A 27,587-nucleotide genomic window follows, 5' to 3' on the forward strand; every position below is an offset into this window, starting at 1 on the left:
GTTTTCTTTTGTGATTCAGACAGAACATACCATTTTAAAAAAAGTTTCCAATTTACTTCTATTATCAAATTTGCTTAATTCCCATGGTATTCTTTGTTGAGGAGATAACTAGGTAAGTGTCTGGAGCACTATATGGCAGGATATAGTGCTGCCATCTAGTGTTTTTACAAATATATAACATTCTTGCAAAACTGCTGTCATATAGTGGTCCAGAAATGGGCAGGCTCCTAAGCATATGTCCCTGCTTTTCAGCAAAATATAAGTCATTTAGAAAGTTTTTTTAAAATTGCATGCTCTATCTGAATCATAAAATAATTGTGGGGGGATTCATATCCCTTTAAGTTAAAGGGACATGATACCCAAATGCTGAGTCACTTGAAAGTGATGCAGGATATCTGTAAAAACCTGACTAGAAAATATCACATGAATATCTCTAGTAAAAAGGAAGATATTTTACCTAAAGCCATGCCTAGTATCTTTTTTTTATTTTCACTGCCTGTGCAATAAAATATATGTAAATTAGTGTTGATCTGAGATCTGATATGGACATATGGCACTACCTACAAAAGAACAAGAATACTGGCCCTGTGAACAGTAACAGGAGGACAAAAGACCTGTACTGGCCCTGTGAACAGTAACAGGAGGACAAAAGACCTGTACTGGCCCTGTGAACAGTAACAGGAGGACAAAAGACCTGTACTGGCCCTGTGAACAGTAACAGGAGGACAAAAGACCTGTACTGGTCCGGTGCTACCCCTAACAAATATACAGAAACATGCATTCCCAAAGAAGGGAGAGAAAAACTACCCACAGTCCTCATACCCTCACTCCAGGATCAGTTTGGTTTGACCCCCATGCCTTTCCATCCTTGGACACATATTCTAAAAGTATGATGTTATGTTTTAGAGAAAATGTGTATACAAAGTAACAACTAGACATATGCAATTAGTTTTAGCCGAAATTTTGGCCGATTTGAAAATTCAAATGAATCAGAACTTCCGATTCGGCACCATAACTAAAATCCCGAAAAATCCTAAAAATAAATATTTCAGTTTCCGAATTTTCGGATCCATTCTTTATTCATATTTGGAATTTTTCATTGTTATAATCTAAACCGCAGTTCCCCCGACATCGCTGACACTAACTAAATCACTAAATGAAGCTATTAACCCCTAAACCACCGTTCTCCAACATCGCCGATACTAACTAAACCTATTAACCCCTAAACCGCCGTTCCCAGACATCGCCAACACTAACTAAACCTATTAACCTAAACCACAGTTCCCTGACATCGCCAACACTAACTAAACCTATTAACCCCTAAACCGCCATTACCAAACATCGGCAACACTAACTAAATCTATTTACCCCTAAACCGCAGTTCCCCGACATCGCCGACACTAACTGAAACACAAAATAAACCTATTAACCCCTAAACCGCCGCTCCCAAACATCGCCAACACTAACTAAACCTATTAACCCCTAAACCACTGTTTCTAAACATCGCCAACACTAACTAAACTTATTAACCCCTAAACCGCCGTCTCCGTCATCGCAACAACCTAAATTAAACTATATTAACCCCTAAACCTAACACCCCATAACTTTAACATAATTAAAATAGACCTAAATTAAAGTTACAATTATTAACTAACTACTTATTTAAAAATAAATACAAACTTACCTGTGAAATAGAAATAAAACCTAAGCAAGCTACAATATAACTATTTACTAACTACCTAGTTAAAATAAATACAAACTTACCTGTGAAATAAAAATAATACCTAAGCTCAAACTAATAAAACCTAACATTACTAAAAATAAAAAAACCTAAGATTACTAAAAAATTAAAACTACAATTACAAAAAATAGCAAACACTAGAATTACAAAAAATAAAAAAACTACCATTAAAAAAATAACAAATCCAATTATCCAAAATAATAAAAATGATTCCTATTCTAAAAAAACACCCCAAAATAAAAATAAAAATCTAATCTATAATAAACAACCAAGGGCCCTTAAAGGGACATTAAAGTCAAAATTAAACTTTCATGATTCAGATAGAACATGTCATTTTAAATAACTTTCCAATTTACTTCCATTAACAAAATATGCACAGTCTTTTTATATTTACACTTTTTGAGTCACTAGCTCCTACTGAGCATGTGCAAGAATTCACAGCATATACGTATATGCATTTGTGATTGGCTGATGGCTGTCACATGATACAGGGGGAGTGGAAATAGACATAACTTTGCAAAAATCTACTTCTCATTTGAAGTTCAGACTACGTGCTATTGCATTGTCTTCTTATCATGCATTTGTTGATTATGCAAATCTACTGTATTGACTGGTCCTTTAAAAAGGCCTTTTGTAGGGCATTGCCCTAAAGAAATCAGTTTTTTTGCAAACAAATAAAAACAAACACTCCCTAACAATACAAACCCCCACCCCTCCAAAACCCACAAAATAAAAAATAAAAATAACTAAAAAAAACCTAATCTACCCATTGCCCTGAAAAGGGCATTTGTATGGGTGGTGTATGGGCATTTAAATTTTTCAGCCAATAGGAATGCAATGGTACCCCAATTTAAAAGGGGTACCTTGCATTAAATCCCCAGTGTGTGGCAGACGATCGCAAGAAGAGGACCTCCTCGTCAGACCGATGGACCTCCGCCTGGACCTCCGCCTCCGCGCATCGACCGCTCCGCCTCCGCAGGGAAGAAGATGCCGGTCCCGCGATGGATGAAGATGGAGCCACCTGGATATAGATGCTTCGCCACTGGGATGAAGATCTTTCGCTGGACTTCAGCAACTGTGAGTATTGATTTTGGGGTTATGTTAGGTTTTTTTGGGGGTGTTTTTTTTTTTTTTAGATTAGGGCTTTTTTTATTTTAATGGGCCGAAAAAGAGCTGATTGCCTTTTTAGGGGCAATAAAATAACTAAATTCCCTTTTAAGGGCAATGCCCATACAAATGCCCTTTTCAGGGCAATGGGTAGATTAGTTTTTTTTAGTTAGTTTTTTTTTGTGGGTTTGGGGGGGGCGGAGGTTTGTAAATGTTAGGTGGTGTTTGTTGTAATTTTTTAGCAAAAGAGACGTCAATTTTAGGGCAATGCCCTACAAAAGGCCCTTTTAATGGCTATTGGTAGTTTATTATAAATTAGGGTTTTTTATTTTGGGGTACTTTTTTTAAACGGGGTATTAGAATAGGAATCATTTTTATTATTTTGGATCATTTCGTTTGTTATTTCTCGTTTGTTATTTCTTGTAATGGTGTTTTTTAATTTTTTTAATGGGCCGAGAAAGAGCTGAATGCCCATACAAACGCCCTTTTCAGAGCAATTGGTAGATTATGTTTATTTTTATTTTGTGGGTTTGGGGGGGTGGGGTTTGTAATGTTAGGAGGGGGGGTTTGTTTTTATTTTTTTGCAAAAGAGCTGTTAACTTTAGGGCAATGCCCTATAAAAGGCCCTTTTAAGGGCCCTTGGTAGTTTATTATAGATTTTTTTTTTTTATTTTGGGGTGTTTCGTTTTTTTTTGTTTTTTTTAAACGGTGTATAAGAATAGGATTCATTTTTATTTTTTTGGATAATTTCGTTTGTTATTTTTTGTAATAGTAGTTTTAATTAATTAATTTTAGTTAATAATTGTAACTTTTAATTTAGGTCTATTTTAATTATGTTAAAGTTAGGGGGTGTTAGGTTTAGGGGTTAATACTTTAATTTAGGTTGTTGCGATGTGGGGGCCGGCGGTTTAGGGGTTAATAGGTTTAGTTAGTGTTAGCAATGTTTGGGAACGGCGGTTTAGGGGTTAATAGGTTTATTTAGTGTTTCAGTTAGTGTCAGCAATGTCGGGGAACTGCGGTTTAGGGATTCATAAGTTTAGTTAGTGTTGGCGATGTTTGGGAACGGCAGTTTAAAGGTTAATAGGTTTAGTTAGTATCAACGATGTTGGGGAACCGCGGTTTAGGGGTTAATAGGTTTAGTTAGTGTTGGCGATGTTTGGGAACGGCGGTTTAGGGGTTAATACGTTTGTTTAGTGTTTTCATTAGTGTTGGCGATGTTTGGGGACGGCAGTTTAGGGGTTAATAGGTTTAGTTAGTGTCGGCGATGTCGGGGAACTGTGGTTTGGGGGTTAATAGGTTTAATTAGTGTTGGCTATGTCGGGGAACGGCGGTTTAGGGGTTAATAGGTTTGTTTAGTAGCGGCGATGTGGGGTGGCGGTTTAGGGGTTAATAGGTTTAGGTAGTGTTGGCGATGTGGGGGGATTGCGGTTTAGGGGTTAATAGCTTTATTTAGTGTCGGCGATGTGGGTGGCACCGGTTTTAGATAATTTTGTTTCGGCAATCGCCTGCATATTAGTTATGTTAGGTTAAATTGTTTTTTTCAGATCCATTCTTTATTCACATGCATTATTCTATTCTAAACTTCAGAATAGAATAATGCATATGAATAAAGAATGGATCCGAAAAAAAGATTTAACTTAACATAACTAATTTGCCGAAACAATTTATTTTATTTTTTTATAAACTAATTTGCCAAAACTAAATTATTTATGTAACTAATGAAAATGAAACGAAATTTAGTAATCTAGTAACAACCAAAATTAAACAGATTAATATATATTACAAACCAAATGAAAATATTATCATCCGTGAAGTAATTGTATATTTTAGTGATATAAAAATTTCATACAATGCATTTTGCAAGTGCAGGTCAATTTTCCACCAATCGACTACCGCAATGCATTGAGCCATATTACAGCTTTGTAGTCGCTACCTTATTTTTATATTTCTCTCATTTTGTTTTTAATAAAATATTATATAAATTAATTACTGTATCTTACAGCGACTCCTCCCCCGCACCACTTCCTTGTTTTCTAGTTATGATGTAGCGAGCGTTCCCACCCGCTCTCTACGTCGGCACCAAGCATGTTCACGATAATCTCCCAATCTGTGCATGTGTATACTAAATTCTACCGCGCATGCGTCAAAATTTGGAATATCGTTATTGAAAGTTTGATAAATAAGGTTAAATAACATAAATGCATATATAATTCTCTATTTTGGCAGCATTTTTCATACTTATGCAAGCGGTCTGGTTGTTTTTTTGTATCCAATTGTACAAAGTCATAATACACATGCGCGTCTCATGAACGAGCATGAGAAACTCACTTCGATATCGGAATTTTAACACATACGCAGAACGATCGAGTGACATTTAGAGTCATGGCTTCATTCCCCCGGGGGGGTAAACGTCCATTGGATGATTGAATAGGACTAGCATGTCAATCACATATAGAAAATGGCTGGCGGAGGATAGAATGTTAACGGAGGACATTTCGAAGGTAAAAATAAGGATTATTTACATAGGATTGTTAAAAAATGATGAATGAAGGTTCAGCTATTTTTTGATAAGGAATATAAAAGCGTGAGCGAGTCACCCGGACTTGACCTTCATTTGCTCGATCACTATATGGCAGCAGGGTTGCAAGAAAGTTATCTATTTGCAAGAGCACTATTTGACAGCACTATTTCCTGCCATGAAGTGCACCAGATGCCTCCCTATGCATCTCTTCAACACAGAATACCATTGGGAATTAAAGGGACATGAAACCCAAATTTTTTCTTTCGCGATTTAGAAAGAGCATGTCATTTTAAACAACTTTCTAATTTACTTCTATTATCTCATTTGCTTCATTCTCTTGATATCACTTGCTGAAAAGCATATCTAGATATGCTCAGTAGCTGCTGATTGGTTGCTGCACACAGAGGCCTTGTGTGATTGGCTCACACATGTGCATTGCTATTTCTTCAACAAAGGATATCTAAAGAATTGAGCAAATTAGATAATAGAAGTAAATTGGAAAGTTGTTTAAAATTACATGCCCTATCTGAATCGTGAAAGTTTAATTTTGACTAGACAGCCCCTTTAAGCAAATTTGATAATAGAAGTAAATTGGAAAGTACGGTAATTTAAAGTTGTATGCTCTGTCTGAATCACTAAAGAACGTTTTTGGGTTTCATATCCCTTTAAGAGTTTTCATGCAGCAGAATATGTGTATATTGTATCCTACTTGCAAAGCTGTTTTCTGTAAAGCCAGGACTTTGATAAATTGTCACACTTGGTGTGGTGAACTTGTGACCCATTCTATGTAAGCATTCACATAGCAAACTGTTTATCTGAACCCCCGGAGAATACAGAGTTATCTCACATCATCACCTATTGTAGACAACTGATGAAATGTATGTGTTATCCAGTGACATTGATTACACTACATTTCCATTAGCTCAGTTACTGCCTCACTTCCTGGTGTGTGACATCAGACAACAAAGGGAGCTGCTATCCTGCACTGCGCTGGAGCAGGGATCAGGAAAAGCCCATTTATCCAAACGGCCTGAAAACCACAGGGATTATGCAGTATTCAAAACTTGAAAAGGGTCTCATTAAGTTCACACACTGCCAGAAAGATATTTATTGCTGCTCTGTTCCACAACACTGCCCTATCTGTGGGCAAAGTGCAGTGAGCTCCTGGAAACTGGAGGATGCACCTGTCAGTATTCCTAGTCCTTTTGTGAATGGGCACGGTGAGCAATTTAGCTTTGTTCTGAAGCCCACAAAGGGCTTATTTATCAGGTAAGTCAGGAGTCATCCAGGACGCAGAAGTAACAATATTTATTGTGCAGCTCATAGCAAAACCGCAAAACCATACTTATCTACCAGTGTTTTAATCAAAGGGAAATTAATGTTTATATATCTGGGCTAGTAGCTTTTAACCCCTGACTAGTATAGTGATATTTTCCACCCTGTGTATATATATACAGTGTATATATATATATATATATATATATATATATATATATATATATATATATATATATATATATATATATATATATATATATAAAGACAAAAGATGAATGAACCAGTAGAAAGAATCCACTGAATCACTCCTGGGCGCTCACAGTCAAATAAAAGCTATGCCACAAGGTATATACTCTATACCCAGCACCTAATAAAAGTATATATATTTTCAGTAAGAAGTATCCAGCTGCCAAAACCCAAAATAGCAGAGGAGACCTATCACTCCTCAATAGAGAACATAAAAAGAAAGGGGCAGGGTGGCGCAGAAAACTCAAACTAAAAAATATATATAATGAATAAATAAATAAAATATAATACAGTTTATAGTAAAATATTATAGCAATATAAAGTTATAAAAAAATATATATAAAATAAATAATATAATATATAGTGTATAGTTTTACAAATGTCCATAAGCTATTAAAAATCCTAAACGATCAGAGGTAATCAGGAGCACTTCAAATACGGAGAGCAAAGTCTTCAGGTGTTAGTCCCCTATTAGATGTGCACTTACTTGAATGAACCTCAATCACATGAGGTAAGAATGTAGCAGCGGTTATAAAATAACCGCTGTCTCGATTTTTAAGGGATCTATGTTGTCTGTATCTATGACAACAGTTTACCCTGAGCCAGAGGTCCTGGTATATGCGCATGTCCGGAAGTACGCCTTGCGTGTCACGGACCCAGGAAATGCCGGCGTGCGTTTCAAACCTCGCGCGGTGGATCTCAAGAAGAATGTAGCTACTTTTGGGGTTACTATTTATAGGTGAGTCCTGTAATAGCCTGTATCTCTGATGAAGAAGGGAACTTAATTTATTTAACCCTTCGAAACGCGTAAGATTTTTTAAGGAAGGTACATCACCTGTTGTATGAATTGTTTGATACTTCTGTAACTGTGGAGCCTGCATTTGCCTTTGAACTAAGATTCCCACTGCGGATACCTACTGAATTCTTGGGCTGCAGCTTTATTACATCTATGTGCTCTCTTCATACCTCATTAGTTGAGGTTTTTTATGTGAGTGTACCTTATTGTGTGTTATTTATGTTCCATTAAAGCAGTTTTACACTATGTTTGCTTTTCTGGTTCTCTTTATATGACACCAACACTGGAATTGGAAGTTACTACTTACTAAAGAGAGCACGAGGACATTTGGAGGATTCTACTATCCATATTCCAAGATACAGAAGCCTGCACTCTGGGAGATCCAGTGGATCATTCTATTTTTTCTACAGGGAGTGCCTCACTCTTTTATGAAAGTGCTACATTCTTACCTCATGTGATTGAGGTTCATTCAAGTAAGTGCACATCTAATAGGGGACTAACACCTGCAGACTTTGCTCTCCGTATTTGAAGTGCTCCTGATTACCTCTGATCGTTTAGGATTTTTAATAGCTTATGGACATTTGTAAAACTATACACTATATATTATATTATTTATTTTATATATATTTTTTTATAACTTTATATTGCTATAATATTTTACTATAAACTGTATTATATTTTATTTATTTATTCATTATATATATTTTTTAGTTTGAGTTTTCTGCGCCACCCTGCCCCTTTCTTTTTATATATATATATATATATATATATATATATATATATATATATATATATATATATATATATCCACAAGAAGACACTTGCCGAACTTGTGCCTTATTTCCTTTAAAAAATGTAATAGCATACAGTAACATTTTGGGGATTCTAACCCCGTCTTCAGACAAACATTTCTGTTATAAAATAAGAAACAAGTTGTGGTGAGTCAGAGTGCCTTTTTCTGGATTATGCATATTAAAGGGACAGTCTACCATAGAACTGTTATTGTTTTAAAAGATAGATAATCCCTTTATTACCCATTCCCCAGTTTTGCATAACCAACACAGTTATATTAATATACTTTTTACCTCTGTGATTACCTTGTATCTAGAAACCTTCTTCCAGCCCCCTGATCACATGACTGTGACTGTTTATTATCTATTGTCTTAAATTTAGCATTGTTTTTTGCTAAATCTTAAATAACCCCCTGTGCCTGAACACAGTGTTATCTATATGGCCCACGTGTACTTTCTGTCTATTTGTGTTGAAAAGAGATTTAAAAAGCATGTGATTAGAGGCAGCCTTCAAGGGCTTAGAAATTAGCATATGAGCCTACCTTTGTTTAGTTTAATTTGATGATAAAAGTAAATTGGAAAGTTGATTAAAATGAAAAGTCCTATCTGAATAATGAAAGTTTAATTTATACTAGACTGTCCCTTTAATAGCTTTGAAGTGCATCCTACACTGTTGCTGCATAATGCAAACTAGATAATAGGAGTGCTTAGCTCGGAGGACTGTATATATTTATAATTATATATGGCTAAGATAAGGGGGCTGACAGACAGAAATTAAAGGTGTATTGGCTGAAAGGACATAACTATAGGGTCACAGAGGTCTCAATCGCTACTGGGCCCACACCTCTAGTGGGCCTATCTGAGCCCTGCATATATGTGCAGCTACCAATCTGCAGCTACCTCCCAGTAGTACATTGCTGCTCCTGAGCCTACATAGAAGTGCTTCTCAACAAAGAATACCAGAAGAAGGCTAATTACATAATAGAAGAACCTACAATTTTAAACAACTTTCCAATTTACTTCTTTTATCAGATTTGCTTTATTCTCTTGGTATCCTTGATCAAAGGAGCAGCAATGCACTACTGGCAGCTAGCTGTACACATTGGTAAACCAATGACAAGAGGCATATATGTGCATCACTCAGCAGCTAGCTCCCAACTCCTAAGCCTACTTAGGTGTGATTTTCAACAAAAGGATGCCAAGAGAACAAACCAAATTAGATAATAACAATAAGTAAAGTGTAAACTTTGACTGTGCTGTCCCTTTAATACTGCTTTTGCATCCCTATTATTCATTTATTGGTTTTGTGTCTTTTTTTATAGTGAATATGACGGTTGCTCAGACCTTCATGTTGGGATAACCAGTTCTCAAGGTTAATTTATTTATTCTTTATATTTGAAATGTCTAATTTTCTGTGTTAAAAATTACATTATGCGTTTTTATTTATATTGGTGTTGGATTCCTTTGTTTTGTGTAAATGTGTTTCTCTCTCTAAAGAGGCCAAAAAGCAAACTCTGTAACCTATGTTCCTATAAAATGTAAAAAAAAATGCATAAACCCACCTATATACAAGACATCAATTGCTTTGAGAACAGGACAAAATTATTTACAGCTTGCCCTAATAGTCTGCAAATAAAGGGACAGACAGTCTACTCCAGAATTGTTATTGTTTAAAAAGATAGATAATCCCTTTATTACCCATCCCACAGTTTTGCATAACCAACACAGTTATATAAATACACTTTTTACCTCTGTAATTACCTTGTATCTAAGCCTCTGCAGACTGCCCCCTTATCTCAGTTCTTTTGACAGACTTGCATTTTAGCCAATCAGTGCTGAGCACAATATTATCTATATAGCACATATGAACTAGCGCTGTCTAGCTGTAAAAAAAACTGTCAAAATGCACTGAGATAAGAGGCGGCCTATGTTTAGCTTTCAGCAAAGAATACCAAGAGATCAAAGCAAATTTGATTATACAGGTGAATTGGAAAGTTGTTTAAAATTGCATGTCCTATCTGAATCATTTTGACTATACTGTCCCATAGGTGAGATCAGATAAAAATACTCAGCAAAATCTTGCCTGGGTTGCAGACAAGGCGAAAATGCTTATAGGTCCCAAGGCAACCTCCCTTTATTGGTAATAGTCATAGCATCAGCCCAAATTACTCAGAGGTAACATCACTGCTTTATATATGTTTCCCTTGAGATGAGCCATTTCTAGTGCTCCTAACCTATTTGTCACCTTGATAAAGTCATCAGAAAATCTTGGTTCTTTCATGTACCACTGGAGTCTGACCCAGCCGGCTAATATCCAAATCCAACTATGATATACCTATTCCCTATACCTATTGTCACATTAAAGGTACATAATACTCATATGCTAAATCACTTGAGAGTGATGCAGCATAACTGTAAAAAGCTGTCAGGAAAATATCACCTGAGCATCACTATGTAACAAGGGAAGATATTTACCTCACAATTTCCTCAGCTCAACAGAGTAAGTGTTCTGTAAAAACTTATCTTTCAGTTACTGTCCAGCTGCAGGTAAAAAAAAAAAAGATGAAATGAACAGCAGCCAATCAGTATCAGCAGTGCTAAGGTCATGAACTGTGATGTCATGACATTTCATAGTAAACTTCCTTAAACTGAATAGGGAAATAACATGAGTGTGCATGAAGCTCGCTCCCTTGCCTGTCCCAGGACAGACATACTGATTTGCTACTTAAAGTCCTTTACAATGGGGTGTGAATACTTAGGACATTTTGAGGTAAAATATCTTTCTTTTTTACATAGAGATGTTCAGATGATATTTTCTAGTCAGCTTTTTACAGTTATACTGCATCACTTTCAAGTGTTTAAACATTTGGGTATCATGTCCCTTTAACTATTGTCAATATCTGTCTGCCATTGCTAGTTCTCTATACCAACATGGTTATGGCAAAACTTACTCTTGTCCTTTTATGCTCTGCAGTCTTTAATTGACTATGAAGTTTATCTACTGTTTATACTTCTATTATTTTCTAACGTGCCTCTTTCTTTATGCTGTATGATCAATTTTAAAAACAATAAAAACAATAATTACAAGACTATTAACATGAAACCCAATATTTTTTATTTTGTGATTCGGATAGAGAATGCAATTGTAAACAACTTACCAATGTACTGTTATTATTTAATTACCCCTTTCCTCTTGGTATCCTTTGTTGAAAAGCATACCTACATATGCTCAGAAGCAGGAATGCATTACTGGGTGCTATCTGCTGACTGGTGGCTGCACATAAATGTATCTTCTCACTGGTTTCAGTGTTCAGCTAGCTTCAAGTAGTGCATTGCTGCTCCTTCAGCAAAGGATACCAAGAAAATGAAACAAATTTGATAATAGAAGTAAACTAAAAAGTTGTATAAAGTTATATGCCCTATCTGAACCATGAAAAAAAAAAATGGTGTTTGATATCCCTTTAAAGTAGTTCTGCAGATTATTAATAAAGTGATAGTTTTACAACATTTCTCTTGTATGCAGACTTTTTGACACTCAAGAGCATGCAGGTATCTAGCACTATGTGGTGGCAGTGTTTGCAACAATGTGGTTGATCATAATTGTTTGATATTGTAAGGGATGTTATGAATGTAACATTGGCCTTGCACTGATATTACCCCCCCCCCCCGCCTACCTGCTCCATCGATTAAAGGGATATTAAACAGTCTGTTTCATTTTAGTAATAAAAAGCACTAAGCAGTGGCAAATACTTAAAGGGACAGTCTATACCAGAATTTTTATTGTTTAAAGGGACAGTCAACACCAGAATTTTTGTTGTTTTGAAAGATAGATAATCCCTTTATTACCCATTCCCCAGTTTTGCATAACCAACACAGTTATAATAATACACTTTTTACCTCTGTAATTACTTTGTATCTATGCCTCTGCAGACTGCCCCCTTATTTCAGTTCTTTTGACAGACTTGCATTTTAGCCAATCAGTGCTCACTCCTCAGGAAATTCACGTGCATGAGCTCAATGTTATCTATATGAAACACATGAACTAACACCCTCAAGTGGTGAAAAACTGTCAAAATGCATTTAGATTAGAGGCAGCCTTCAAGGTCTAAGAAATTAGCATATGAACATCCTAGGTTTAGCTTTCAACTAAGAATACCAAGACAACAAAGAAAAATTAGTGATTTAAGTAAATTGGAAGTTGTTTAAAATTACATGCCCTATTTGAATGTTTTTTTTGGACTTGACTGTCCCTTTAAAAAGATAGATAGTCCCTTTATTACCCATTCCCTAGTTTTGCATAACCAATACAGTTATATTAAAGGGTCACTAAACCCAAAATTTTTCTTTCATGATTCAGATAGAAAATAAAAATTTAAACAACATTACAATTTACTTCTATTATTTATTTTGCTTAATTTTTTAGATATCCTTAGTTGAAGAAAAAGCAATGCACATGGGTGAGCCAATCACATGAGGCTTCTATGTGCAACAACTAATAAGCAGCTACTGAGCATATCTAGATATGCTTTTCAGCAAAGAATATAAAGAGAATAAACCAAATGAGATAGTAGAAGTAAATTAGAAACATGTTTAAAATTGCATTCTCTTTCTAAATCATGAAAGAAAAAATGTGGGTTTCTTGTCCCTTTAATATACTTTTTACCTCTGTGATTACCTTGTATCTAAGCCTCTGCAAACTGCCCCCTTATTTCATTTCTTTTGACAGACATCCATTTTTGCCAATCAGAGCTGGCTCCCTGGAACTCCACGTGCATAAGCACAGTATTATCTATATGACACACACAAACTAACACCCTCTAGTGGTGAAAAACTGTCAAAATGCCCTTCAAGGGCTTAGAAATTAGCATATGAACCTCCTAGGTTTAGCTTTCAACTAAGAATACCAAAAGAACAAAGCAAAATTGGTGATAAAAGTAAATTGGAAAATTGTCTAAAATTATATTCTCTAAATCATGAAAGTTTATTTTGGACTAGACTGTCCCTTTAATACAAGTATTGGCTATAGAAAAGCTGTGTAGACATAACCAGCAGAAGAAATTACACTCCCAGTGGGGTGTAGGAGAGATAAGCAATAAAATGTTAATTTTCAATTGTACTCAGTAAGTATTAGGCTTTGGTATACAGACAGAGATAATATACATAAGCATGTGCATGTACAGAAAGTAATAAAATAAGGAAATGCAATTTCTCTGCAAGCTCAACCCATTTTAATGGGTTGTAGGTTCAAATAACAACACCAGCTATTTCAAATACAAAAATAAACACAAATAAGCAATATGTCATACATTTTATGCTCTGCAGACGGTATAACAAGTATTTGGAAACACATTAAGGGAAAAACAATTAAACAGTATACTGTCCCTTTAAGACACATGCATGCTCCTAGGCATATTTATATATGGACTTTAGAAAAGGACACCAAAAGAACACAGTAAATTTGATAACAGAACTAAAACAGAAAGTATTTTAAAATTGTTGCTCTACCTGAATTTTAATTTTGACTTTTATGTCCCATTAAAGAGATCATTCATTGGGAACAGATTACTCAACAGTTGCAAAAGTATGGCCGCAACAAAGGTTAAACATCCTAGACCAGTGATGGCGAACCTTGGCACTTCAGATGTTTCAGAACTACATTACCTATAATGCTTAGGCACTCTGAAGTCCAGTAAAGTATCATGGGAAATGTAGTTCTGAAACATCTGGAGTACCATGGTTCACTATCAGTGTCCTAGACAGATGGCTCCAAGATACCTGAAGAGCTTGGCCATTAATTGGGTACATTTCAGCACCATATTTTCTTGGTTCTAGTTCAGTGAAAAATACTTCAATTAATTAACTCATGTGCATACAATATAAATGTTTCAAAATTATGCACAGTCCTGTAACACACCCTTTAAAAAGTCTCTTGAGTATATTTATCTTATATCCTTTCCTGGGGTTACCTAAAGGGATAGGAAAGTCAAAATTAAACTTGCATGATTCAGATAGAGCATGCGATTTTAAGAAACGTTTAAATTCCCTTCTATTTTAAAACGTGCTTCGTTCTCTTGGTATCCATTGTTGAAAAAGAATACGCACATATCCTACACTAGTGGGAGCTAGCTGCTGATTGGTGCCTGCACACATTTGTCTGCAGTAGTGTTCAGCTAGCTGCCAGTAGTGCACTGCTTTTCCTTTCGCAAAGGACAACAAGAGAATGAAGCAAATTTGATAATATTTTTTTTGTGGTTTCCTGTCCCTTTAAGGACAGATATGAATTAATTCATAATTAAATAAAAGGATAAATAGATAAAGTGAATATTGAAAGTACATTACTAATATATGACTTACATTTGTGTTGATTGCAGGTGTTGTGTTTAATTATAATGAAACAGGTGTGCACAGAGATGCCACTGGCTGGGATCAGTGCGTTAGCGTTCTGCTTGTGCCGCCTGATGTGCATAATGTAAGAAGCCAATGGGACGACTATCTAGAGAGATTCTCAGCTGCTGATAGATGGTTACCGCAGAGGTATGTTTTTATGACATCAGGAACACAGTCTAGATATATTATGTGAAGCTGCACTGTGATCAGAAGAAATAAGCAGGCAGTGACTTTAGTACTGTAAAGGGATAGATCAAAGATCCACAAAGAAAAGTCCAAATCAAATGAGATCAACAGAATTTTATTACTAGAACACATGAAAGCATTAAATAGCCCTTTAAATACATTTGGAATTGTTCTGTTTAACATAACTCCAGGCAAACTATTGCATATAAACAAATATGTCTGCTCTATTGCAAACCTGGTAGTCTTGTTTTTTTTATTTTTTTATTTTAATATTTTTATTTTTATTTTCATTGAAGGACATACATTTGAAGAAAACAGGTTACATAGGATAAGATAATATAACATGCTTAAGAGATATACCCGTTGTAATAACTAACATATAAGCAAACTGTCCTTTTATCTCTACGAACATCTGAATCGGTCACTCTTGGACCACTGTTATAAAGTTATTTTTGTGACATAGAGATATTAAAAGGGGTGAGGATTTCTCAAGAATCCTCTTCAGTGGTATACATGGTACTGATGAAGAAAAATACAAAAGTAAAGGTCGCTCCCCAGCCACACACCCAACATAAACAGAATTCTCCCGGAAGACACTCCAGCAAAACATCTAGGCAGTCAGACTGCAAAGAAAAAAGGTTTGGCCATATATGGGGGTGTTAATTGTATACGCCTATGTTATCTTCAATTAAACTTAAAGTGGTATGAGATATAATGATTATATTGTTATGTATGCTACTAGTATAATATCTCTTTTGCATTGTTTTGGGGGTAATAAGAATTAGCTGTCTGCCCATGTGGACTGAATATATAGTTAAATGCAATGAGCTTAGGATGACCTCATTTGGGTTATAACAAAAGTGTATGGGAGACAGAGAAATGTAATTCTGTAGGGTGTCAATATTATATCATATAATGGCTTGTATTTGATATATTATGATTAGAAGTTACTGCCCACGGCCCCGGCCGCTGGCCATAAGGCAGGTCACCCATCATATTAGAAAGGTGCAAGCTGCATATATCCCCTGTCTAACCTATTGGGCTTAATTCTGGAGGCTATCATGAAGAACTATAAATTAAACTGTTTGAATAACAATATGCAGCTAAGAACACGTCTGCAATTTGAGTTAATAATAAAGAACGTCTAGCTGCTAAATAGGTATAATCAAACATACAATATTAGAACATTTATGGATTGCGTCATTGATAAAGATAATAGAAACATCTGAAATATAGAGAAACAAGTCAAACAGAAAACACATATGTGGCATCATACAGTTTTTAGATTAACCCCCACTGTCCATATCCTTTCCAATGGCGTGTAATGGGAAGTGGAGTGAAGGTATAAAAGTTTTCAGGGCAGTGAGGTTTTTGTGGTATGAGATTTTAGGCATATGGTGAGATTTTAATGGTGTGTAAACAGCGCCTGTGTTAGTCTCCTGGGGTTTCAATGTGGGTGCATTATAAGCACAGTTGGGCAGTTCCCATTGCCCAAAATGTCCAACATTAAAGTTAAAATCGTCCATTTGCTTATACATAGATGTTGAAGCCCAATCTTTAAAGTTAGCAGATAAAGCAGATGTCACCTCATGATAAACCAGATCTTGCTTCTGTGTCATACCTCTTATGGCTGCTTGCGGTTTATGTGCGTTGTGTTCTTGTCTCCCTCTGTATATAGCTTCATTGCTCCCTGTAGTGTCCGGGTAGTCTGGGACTTCTAAAAGATATTTGAGGCCATTATATGTTGCATGGGAGGGTTGTATGTAAACACTGGAGCCGCAATTCGATATCAGTATGTTAGTTGAGATATGCTCCTTTTCCTCCGTGTCTGCTACACCGTCCGGTATAAACATATCAGCCGAATCGCCTCCCTTCCTCCCTGCAGTTGCGACGTAGTTTGGTAGCTGTGAATCGGCTGAGTCGTCCATTGCTTTCCCCTTGGTAGCGCTCTCAGGCTTCTTTACCGCCAGTGATATATTTGGCATTGTGGGGTGCGGCATTCGTTCTAGGCCGTTAGCATAGGAACTCTCAAGTTCGGGCCTGTAGGTAATGTCTTCCGGTACTGTCAGTCTCCAGATCTCCATCGGTTGTTGCGGCTGTAGGACAGTTCTCACACAGCTGTCTCAGGTAGGATTCAGACGGAGCTTTGTATAATAGTTTTTGCAGGAGACGCTCCAGTCTGATATAGTGAGCGTCCAAACGCTGAAGCATGGCCTCGTCGTGCATAGGTACCGGTATGGAAAACATTGTTCAACTGTTAAGTATTCCCCCAAGAGATGCGATGGGTATATAATATTTTGGATAGTGCAGTCTGGGAGCGACAAGAACCCCGGAGACCGGGGGGGGGGTCGTCGCCTAGTAGTGAGCCGCCGCTCCAGGCCCTAATCGTCCGTTCCTCAGCTCCAGAATCATGCACACAGCAAATGCAGCCTGAAACAAACCCTTGCAGGGTTAAGCTTTGATAGATATGTGAAATTCTGTATCAATGCTGTTTTTTTAGCCTAATAATCGGCGGATTATAGAGGAATCCTCGGGAGCTTTAGGAAAAGCGTCCTCTTTAGAACGCAGTTTGGACACGCCCCCCAACCTGGTAGTCTTTTTAACCATTTGGCTCTTAGAGGGTTTAATGCACTGCAGCCAAGAGATTAAATAAAACCATAAACTGCAAATTCAATAAAGTTATTTGAAGGTTGCATCTGCTTCATTTGCCTTTGGTGACATTCAGTGCATCAGTGCTGGCACACATAGCAGTTTGTAATAGCTTAACACTATATTGCAAACTGCTGCTGATTTATACATATGCACAGATGTGCATTTCAATTTCTACTAAATTGTGCCTTAAAGGGACAGTCTACACCAGAATTTGTATTGTTTTAAAAGATAGATAATCCCTTTATTATCCATTCCCCAGTTTTGCAAAACCAACACAGTTATAATAATATACTTTTAACCTATGTGATTATCTTGTATCTAAGCATCTGCAAACTGCCCCTTTATTTCAGTTCTTTTAATAGACTTGCAGTTTAGCCAATCAATGCCTGCTCCCAGATAACTTCACGTGCACAAGCACAGTGTTATCTATATGAAATACGTGAACTAACACCCTCTAGTGGTGAAAAACTGTTAAAATGCATTCTGAAAAGAGGTGGCCTTCAAGGTCTAAGAAATTAGCATATGAACCTCCTAGGTTAAGCTTTCAACTAAGAATACCAAGAGAACAAAGCAAAATTGGTGATAAAAGTAAATTGGAAAATTGTTTAAAATTACATGCTCTATCTGAATCATGAAAGTTAATTTTGGCCTAGACTGTCCGTTTAAAGGGGCAATATACTGTAAAATTAGTTTTCCCTTAATGCATTCCCAATGGCTTGCAATAGTAACTACAGAGTATACAATTATGGAAAATTGCTACTTTATGTTTATTTTGTTTATGAGAAAGCTGTTTTTACTGATTGAAGCCTCAATCCATTGTTCCCAAGAACATGAACCTCCAATCAATAAATCAATCAATCTCTATCTCTCTATCTTTACATTAAGGCTTTGGCTACCCCAAAGTGTCGGGCGGATATGATTCTCTGTAGTGGATCATGTCCGCCCGACATCGCTAAATGCCGACAGCATACACTGTTGGCATTTAACATTGCACAAGCATATCTAGTGAAATGCTTGTGCAATGCCGCCCCCTGCACATTCGCAGCCAATCGGCCTCTAGCAGGGCGTGTTAATCATTCCGATCGTATTGGCCACGTCTGAACTTGCAAGGTTTAGATCATTGGACCCTAAGAGAAGCTTAGAAGAGAGAGGGGATATAGGTGATATGCTAGAGACCTTCAAGTATATTAGAAGGTTTAATAAAAATGAGGGTAAAGCAAGTGTCATGATTTGATTTTAGGTTGGAGTTTAGTAGGTTCGGGAATAATTTGCAGAAGCACTTGTTTACAAAGTGGGCTATTAACCAAAGTGGTAGGAAAAAGACTGTAACTTTAGAAAGAAATATTGGCAGACTTTATGGAACTTTTGGTTCTATTGACTGTAAAAATGTAAATAATTATAAGAATTTTATTTTTTTCCCCCCTAATTTGGGATTTACAAGTAGCTGTAATCAGGAAACATATAAATATTCAAACATGTCTTTTACAGATACAAAGAAAGTGATCACAACTGCTACACATTTGCGCTGACGTTTGTAAACAGCATGTTGACTCTTCAAGAAAAGAAGACGTTTAGCAAGAAGGAATTTACCGAACGATTTGTTTTACCACGGACACGAAGAGCTTCAAAGTACATCACCATCTGCAAGGAAATTTCAGAAAATGATTTCTACATAGTTAAAAACCACAAAAATGTGGTGATTACACCTTGAGGAGTTGATCCCAGCTCTTTAAAAACCATATCTAATGATTAAATGATTGTGATCAGGTCCCTTGTTTGTTGATGTATTTTATAGACATTACTGAATGTAAAAGTCTTCCCAGATTGTAATTTTTAACATGTAAATTTATTTAAAGGGACATTGTACACTAGATTTTTCTTTGCATAAATGTGTTGTAGATTATCCATTTATTTAGCCCATCTGGGTTTTTTTTTTGTAAAAATGTATAGTTTTTCTTATTTTTAAATAACATTGTGCTGATTTTCAGACTCCTAACCAAGCCCCAAAGTTTTAGATGTGTACTGATGTCTACAGTCTTCACATTGCTTCTGTTTGTATAATGGGCCTATTCATATGTAAGGGAGGAGAGGGGAGAGGGTCTGCTCTCAGCCCCTTTCTGTGGGTGTTCCAGACTAAACTCATCAACATTGCTGAATTGGGATGTTTTTAAAAGGTTTTATACTGGATTTTTATATCAGTATCTGTGCATATTATTCTTTATATTAGTGTCTATTGCATGCAGTAAAATTCAAATTGGTGTATACTGCCCCTTTAAGGAATATACATACTTAAAACATTAATAAGGACATTAAAATAATTTATATATGCAAAGTATATATTAGTAAGTATGCACTGCAACAGATTTACATACAAAATAAATGTTTTAAGAGCATTTAAAACCAATGTTTTCCTTTTAATAAATGTTAATAAGTCAGAAATCGGAGCAGAGCTAAAGGGGGGGAATAGAAGGAGGTTAGTCTTGGACATGTTAATATTTAGGTGATAAGAGGTAATGCAGGAAGAAATTCCAGATAAGCAGTCACTGACGTGAGAAAGCACAGAGAGAGCAGATGGGGAGAGGTAGCTCTGAGTGTCATCAGCATAGGAGGTGATATTTGAAGCAGTAGCAGGTGATAAATTTGCACTGCTTGATACTCCAGTGACTGCAGCATATACAGCAACTCAATAGTTCCACAGTGATTGTTTGTAGCTCAACAAAATTCCTCTTCTACCTGTAGACTTTTTTCAAGAAATGTTTTAATAAGTTCTTGAAAAAGTCTGAGGGAAGCAGTGGAAACAGTTGAGCTACTAACTCTCACAGACTGTAGTTTGCTAGTGACCTGTAGATCTTATTTTGTACACAGTAAGTGCATTTTACCTGTTTTTTTATATTACAGTACCTTTGAGAAGTGGATATTTTTCTTGTATTTTAGGATATCTACAAACCTCAGTCAAGCCTCTTTAACCAAGAGAAGGTGATAACGCACTGCTGTACCCGATTTAAATCAATTACAGTAAGGACATATAAGAGCACTGTGTTAAAATAGTAGCAGGCCATAGGCTTAGGCCCAGGCATTCTTTCCTCATGGTGACAAGGCCATTTTATCGTGGTAGGAACGGCTGTTTTGGTAGTTCACATTTGAGGTCTGTGGGCTCCATGTACTAAGCCGTCAATTCATCCGTCATTGTAGACGCGGCTAAACTCGCCGTTACTCGCCGCGGGCAAAATGGTGTCCGCTGTTGCTATGTACTAATAATCCCACAATAAATAGACACGTCTAGCCCGCCGCGAGCAATGGCGGAATATTGATAAATTTGACGACTCGCTCGCCGCGACTAAGCTGATGTACTTAACTTTCAGTTGAATTGTCTGGCCAATTGTTAACACGTGACATGCAAGGTGTCACGAACGTCATAGTAGTCGCGGGAATAGAATTTTGTTCCTATAAATGTACAACTTTTCTAAACAACTTTATTATTGTTCCAAAATTTTTGGAGAGTGATTACAGAGCGTTATTTTTTGTGATCTTTATTTACAAATTCGATATGGCTTCATCTGGATCTGAAACCGCTTCAAAATCCAAGAATCCTCACTTTTCTCATGAACAATGAACAATGTAAGTACAATGCTGATATTACTGCCTTTTATATATGTCTAGACTGGCGTCTAGAGTGACTTTCCTATTGTTTTGTACCTTGCCTGCCACATAAAAGGTGGCGAGGCAAAAATAACGAGGTGGGGGCGGAAATTGACGCGAGCGGACAAATAGATTTTTTAGTACATTCGTTTTTGGCGAGTTGGTGGTCAAATGTGTCTAATTACAGTGAAAAATGGAGAGGTAGCGAGGTTTGGCGGATAAGTACGCTCGCAATTTTAAAGATGCGAGTTTGAACATAGTTGACGGCTTTGTGAGATTTGTTGCGGGTAGCTCGCTGACTGCTTAGTACATGGAGCCCTATGTTGTGATGCATTTTGCACCTTGTTGAGGCTCCTAAATACATAATTAAGAGACCTGGCTACAGGACTGTCAATCGTACATGACAGCATTTTATATAAAGACAACTTAAAGGGACAGTAAAGTCATAATTAGACATTTATGATTTAGACAGTGTATACAATTTTAAACAACTTTCCAATTTACTTCTATTATTTAATTTGCTTCCTTCTCTTGTTATCCTTTGCTGAAACGTTTATGAAGGTAGGCTCAGCAGCAGCAAAGAACCTAGGTTCTAGCTGCTTATTGGTTGCTGCATATATATATACCGATTGTCATTGGCTCACCCTTTGGGGCCTATTTATGAAAGGCCTGTCGGACATGATCCGACAGTGCGGATCAAGTCTGACAGACCTCGCTGAATGCGGAGAGCAATATGCTCTCCGCATTCAGCATTGCACCAGCAGCTCTTGTGAACTGCTGGTGCAACGCCGCCTCTTGCCAATTGGCCGCTAGCAGGGGGTGTCAATGAACCTGATCGTATTCGATCGGGTTGAATTGCGGCGATGTCTGTCCGCCTCCTCAGAGCAGGGGAACAGGTTATGGAGCAGCGGTCTTTAGACCGCTGCTCCATAACGTGTTTCTGGCGAGTCTGAAGGCTCGCCAGAAACACGGGCCCTTAAACTCCATACGGAGCTTGATAAATGGGCCCCCATGTGTTCAATTAGAAACCAGTAGTGCATTGCTGCTCCTTCAACAAATGATACCAAGAGAATGAAGCAAATTTGATAATAGAAGTAAACTGGAAAGTTGTTTTGTGTTCTACCTAAATCATGAAAAAAAAATTGGGGTTTCGTGTCAATTTAAGAAAATAAATTAACATCGGATTATTCCTAAAGGAAAATCCAGATTAGATTTGAGAGCTCTCAGGTTTGTAAACAACCAGTAACACTAGGAATAAACTTTACATTTATTAGAAGAAACTATTCTGAACAGCTGTACTGCAGACATCATACATTTATTTTTTCCTGTCTGCCTTGCCGTCTGCACATCTCAATTCAACCTAAAAGACTCTACAAGAGCAGCAAGCTCACCAGGACCTCCTATTTCTATAGACATAAGGAAAGAATCCTCCAATCCCCCAAACAGCATCTTAATTAGTATACACTTCTGTGAAGCTGAAAGTTAGGATCATTGCATTAAGGTTTGTTGGTTACTTTGGTTCAGATGAGGGATAGAGGAGAGATGGTACGCCTCTCTGAATAGGTGAGTTTTCAAGGAGCGTCTGAAGCTATACAAGGTTGGAGACAGTCTTATGGAGCGGGGTAGAGAGTTCCAGAGGACAGGAGCAACACGTGAGAAGTCTTAGAGACGTGGGACTTCAGATAACAGGAGTGAAGAGACGTAGGTCAGAGGTTGATTGAAGAGGTCAGTGAATATTTGGAAACGAGAGAGGAAATATAGTTGGGAGAGAGGCTGTTGAGTGCTTTGTAAGTTAGAGTTAAATGGATACTGAACCTAATATTTTTTTCTTTTTTGATTCAGATAGAGCATGCAATTTTAGGCAACTTTCTAATTTACTCATATTATCAATTTTTCTTCGTTCTCTTGCTATCTTTATTTGAAAAAGACAGTCCAGAACCCTGGACAGCACTTGTTTATTGGTGGATGAATTTATCCACCAATCAGCAAGTACAACCCAGGTTGTTCACCAAAAATGGTCCGGCATCTAAACTTACATTCTTGCTTTTCAAATAAAGATACCAAGAGACTGAAGAACATTTGCTAATAGGAGTAAATTAGAAAGCTGCTTAAAATTGCATGCTCTATCTGAATCACAAAAGAAAAAATTTGGGTTCAGTGTTCCTTTAATACTTTAAATTATATTCTGGAGTGTATACACTGTTATACTTAGAAATGATGAAAATGATGTCATATTGAGTGGTTCTGAGACTAAGTAAATCGTAAAGTGGGTAATACTTTAAACATATCTTTAAACTATCAACTCTGGTCTTGAGATTTATAGTGGTATATATGAAACGGTAAAACGCTCCAAAGAGGGCATGACTTAATTAACCAATATTATTATGTACCTAAGAAACACGGATGATCAGAGTGTGAATGTATAGTATATTATGTACCAACACGTGTTAAAGTAGAATACTATGAGAAAGTGAAAAAGTCTTTTTATACCAAAGCTGGATAGATACATTGTTACTAAAAGTAAAAGACCTTATAGTAAATAGACTGGTCCTAGGTATTAAGAAAAGATCTACCAAGAGCATAAAAAATGAGCTATTATTATGTTAACACTTGTTAAAGTACAGTCTTGTAAGAAAATGATATAGTTTTTCAATTTTGAGACTATACCGTTATAGTAACACCAAGCTAATAGACTCTATGCTAAGCGGATCTCTCATACTCAGATTGATGTATTACACATGATACCGGAAACATAAGATAAGGTCAATTACAAGAATAAATAACGATCTATCAGCTCCAAAACAAAATATGTTACTAGGTTGCTGATTAAATACTTTATACTTAAGAATACCAAGAGCCTATTTTATATGCTTTTACATATATATATATTTTTTTTTAATAAAGCAAATGTTTGTATATTAAGTGAAAACAATCACTATTTTGGTAATGTTAAACAACTAAACGGCGGCTGATACTTAAAGAAGTGCGCAACCAGTATACTGCACAAGATATAATACTACAATAAATATTAATAATATTCAAAACAAAACAGATACATTGTGATACGACACAGGTATCTATACAATAAACATCTGGGTATTTGGATAAACCAATTATTTGACAAAGCATAGATATATCAGCAGATCAAATAAACAACCTCATTATACCAAAATAAGTTATCATGAGATTCTGACTTTGGTTAAAACAACTTATGCTCCGCATGGCTATATTAAGCCTATAAGAATAATCATACAACACATATATACACCCAGATGGTAAAACAGCTATTACACTGTAAATAAGTCAGAACATAATTGTAAGAATATACAAGCTACAAATTAATCAGAAGTAACATACATTTCAAAAAAGTATCAGAAGCTATGCTCCACAATGAGTGAGCACTTAAACATATATACTATAATCTGTAGAATATTCTAACAAGTGACAAAAGTTAAACTAGTTCAGAAGTTACTTACTCCCACCAGATGATTCTTAGTTGAAACATAATTATGGCATACATATAACAATCCACTGGAGGTTACTTAAGTGTGATTATAAATGTAATTCTTTCCTATTTTACGAAGTAACTATTAAAAGTTAAGTTTTATCTTTTATTTCCACAAGTCCATAATAAGTGCTGTGCCCAATTAAATTCATTTACTAGCTACCACCCAGAGTGCTTTAATGTGTATTCTTTTTCAGAGTAAGTCTTTTCTTACTCTAACCATGTTTCAAACACTATACAGTATGTGAAATTTATTTTGACACACTTATTTTTGTTTCAATATATACAATAACTAGCAAGTTTGTTCCAATGCCTTCATTATGTTTCTTTTAAATGAGAAATATATAATGTTTCTCTAGGAAGTTATATATTACCATTTCATTAGGTAGTTCTATTTTAGCTAGTTAAGAATTGGTTAGAATATGTGTAGATGATGCAGTTTAGGAGAGTCCACAAAATACTATTGTACTGCATGGAAAAGAGGAGAAGAAATGGTCATTCAAGTAAACAGGTCTAGGTCTCTTCTCATATTAAGACCAAGTGGGCTGTTGGTCTTCAAAGTAAAAATCCAGTATACCTCACGTTTATTTAGTTTATTTTTCCTATCTCCTTCTCTCTTCCATACAGGTACATGATCAATACCCTGTATAGTTAATTTAGTAATATCTGCATTGTGCAATTCTTTAAAGTGTCTTGCTACTGAAGTGTCAGAGTCTATTGTCTATAGATCTTAGATGTTGTAAGAACCTGTCCTTTAATGGACGTTTTGTTTTCCCTGTATATTGCTTTAAACAGACCTGACATGTCAGTAAGTAAACAACATGTGTAATAGAACAATTTATATAGAAATTGATGTCATGTTCATTCTCTGTACTGTTGGACTTAATTTTTTTCCCATCCATGACATGGGAGCATGTCTTGCAGACCGGACGTCTGCACTTGTAAAACCCTGTCCTTTTTTTTAAGCCAAGTAGTCCTAGTTTTAACAGGCAAATCAGATGGAGACAAGAAATTGGCCAACGTTTAACCTCTTCTAGTGATAAAATCACACCCCTTTTCTATCTCTTTGATGATAGGGTCAGTGCATAGTATAGGCAGGGATTCTTTGATTATATTACAAATTTTGTGATATTCATTACTATATGTGGTAATAAACTTAAGATTAGGCTGTTGTTTTTTTTATTTCTCTTGTTAGGTGTATCCAGTCCACGGATCATCCATTACTTGTGGGATATTCTCCTTCCCAACAGGAAGTTCCAAGAGGATCACCCACAGCAGAGCTGCTATATAGCTCCTCCCCTAACTGCCATACCCAGTCATTCTCTTGCAAGCTCTCAACATAGCTGGAGGTAGTAAGAGGAAAGTGGTAAAATATAGTTAGTTTTTTCTTCAATCAAAAGTTTATTGTTTTTAAATGGTACCGGAGTGTACTATTTTATCTCAGGCAGCATTTAGAAGAAGAATCTGCCTGCATTTTTCTATGATCTTAGCAGAAGTAACTAAGATCCACTGCTATTCTCACATATGTCTGAGGAGTGAGGTAACTTCAGAGGGAGAATGGCGTGCAGGGTATCCTGCAATAAGGTATGTGCAGTTAAGTTTTTCTAGGGATGGAATTTGCTAGAAAATGCTGCTGATACCGGATTAATGTAAGTTAAAGCCTAAATACAGTGATTTAATAGTGACTATTATCAGGCTTGCTATCAGAGGTATATACTCTGATTAATGTGCAATATAAAACGTTTGCTGGCATGTTTAATCGTTTTTATATATGCTTTGGTGATAAAACTTATTGGGGCCTAGTTTTTTCCACATGGCTGGCTTTATTTTTGCCTAGAAACAGTTTCCTGAGGCTTTCCACTGTTATAGTATAAAAGTTACAGTTGGTGCAGTTAAAATTACAAACTGTGACATTCAGCTTCCCTCAGCAGTCCCCTGCATGCTATAGGACATCTCTGAAGGGCTCAAAAGGCTTCAAAAGTAGGAGCTGTGGCAGTTGTTATGACTGTTAAAAAAACATATTTTCGTTTTGTTAATCTGTTTTTTGTATTAAGGGGTTAATCAACCATTTGCAAGTGGGTGCAATGCTCTGCTAACTTGTTACATACACTGAAAAAATTTCGTTAGTTTAACTGCCTTTTTTCACTGTTATTTCAAATTTTGGCAAAATTTGTTTCTCTTAAAGGCACAGTAACGTTTTTTTTTATATTGCTTGTTAACTTGATTTAAAGTGTTTTCCAAGCTTGCTAGTCTCATTGCTAGTCTGTATAAACATGTCTGACATAGAGGAAACTCCTTGTTCATTATGTTTAAAAGCCATGGTGGAACCCCATAGGAGAATGTGTACTAAATGTATTGATTTCACTTTAAACAATAAAGATCAGCTGTTATCTTTAAAAGAATTATCACCAGAGGATTCTGACGAGGGGGAAGTTATGCCGACTAACTCTCCCCACGTGTCGGACCCTTTGACTCCCGCTCAAGGGACTCACGCTAAAATGGCGCCAAGTACATCAAAGATGCCCATAGCGATTACTTTGCAGGACATGGCGGCAATCATGGATAATACCCTGTCAGCGGTATTAGCCAGACTGCCTGAATTCAGAGGAAAGCGCAATAGCTCTGGGGTTAGAAGTAATACAGAGCGCGCAGATGTTTTAAGGCCCATGTCTGATACTGCGTCACAATATGCAGAAGCTGAGGAAGAGCTTCAGTCTTTGGGTGACGTCTCTGACTCG

The 27,587-nt window shown here is 36.4% G+C and overlaps 1 protein-coding gene across 1 annotated transcript; it reads left to right on the top strand.

The window, feature by feature from the left end:
- The first annotated feature begins 6,355 nt into the window (after positions 1–6,355).
- LOC128635921 (MKRN2 opposite strand protein) lies at positions 6,356–19,543 on the top strand. Its single transcript, XM_053689018.1, has 4 exons — positions 6,356–6,638; positions 9,803–9,852; positions 14,852–15,014; positions 19,194–19,543. Exons 1-4 carry the CDS (start codon positions 6,418–6,420, stop codon positions 19,414–19,416), a joined length of 657 nt encoding a protein of 218 aa, XP_053544993.1. The 5' UTR covers positions 6,356–6,417; the 3' UTR covers positions 19,417–19,543.
- The last annotated feature ends 8,044 nt before the right edge of the window (positions 19,544–27,587 follow it).

Source organism: Bombina bombina, chromosome 7 (assembly GCF_027579735.1).
Source record: "Bombina bombina isolate aBomBom1 chromosome 7, aBomBom1.pri, whole genome shotgun sequence".
Classification (NCBI taxonomy): Eukaryota; Metazoa; Chordata; class Amphibia; order Anura; family Bombinatoridae; genus Bombina; species Bombina bombina.

Coding starts and splice junctions, on each gene's coding strand:
- LOC128635921 (XM_053689018.1), top strand. CDS start 6,418: ATGCAGTATTCAAAACTTGAAAAGGGTCTCATTAAGTTCACACACTGC. Junction 6,639..9,802: donor ACAAAGGGCTTATTTATCAG/GTAAGTCAGGAG, acceptor CTTTTTTTATAG/TGAATATGACGGTTGCTCAG. Junction 15,015..19,193: donor GATAGATGGTTACCGCAGAG/GTATGTTTTTAT, acceptor TGTCTTTTACAG/ATACAAAGAAAGTGATCACA.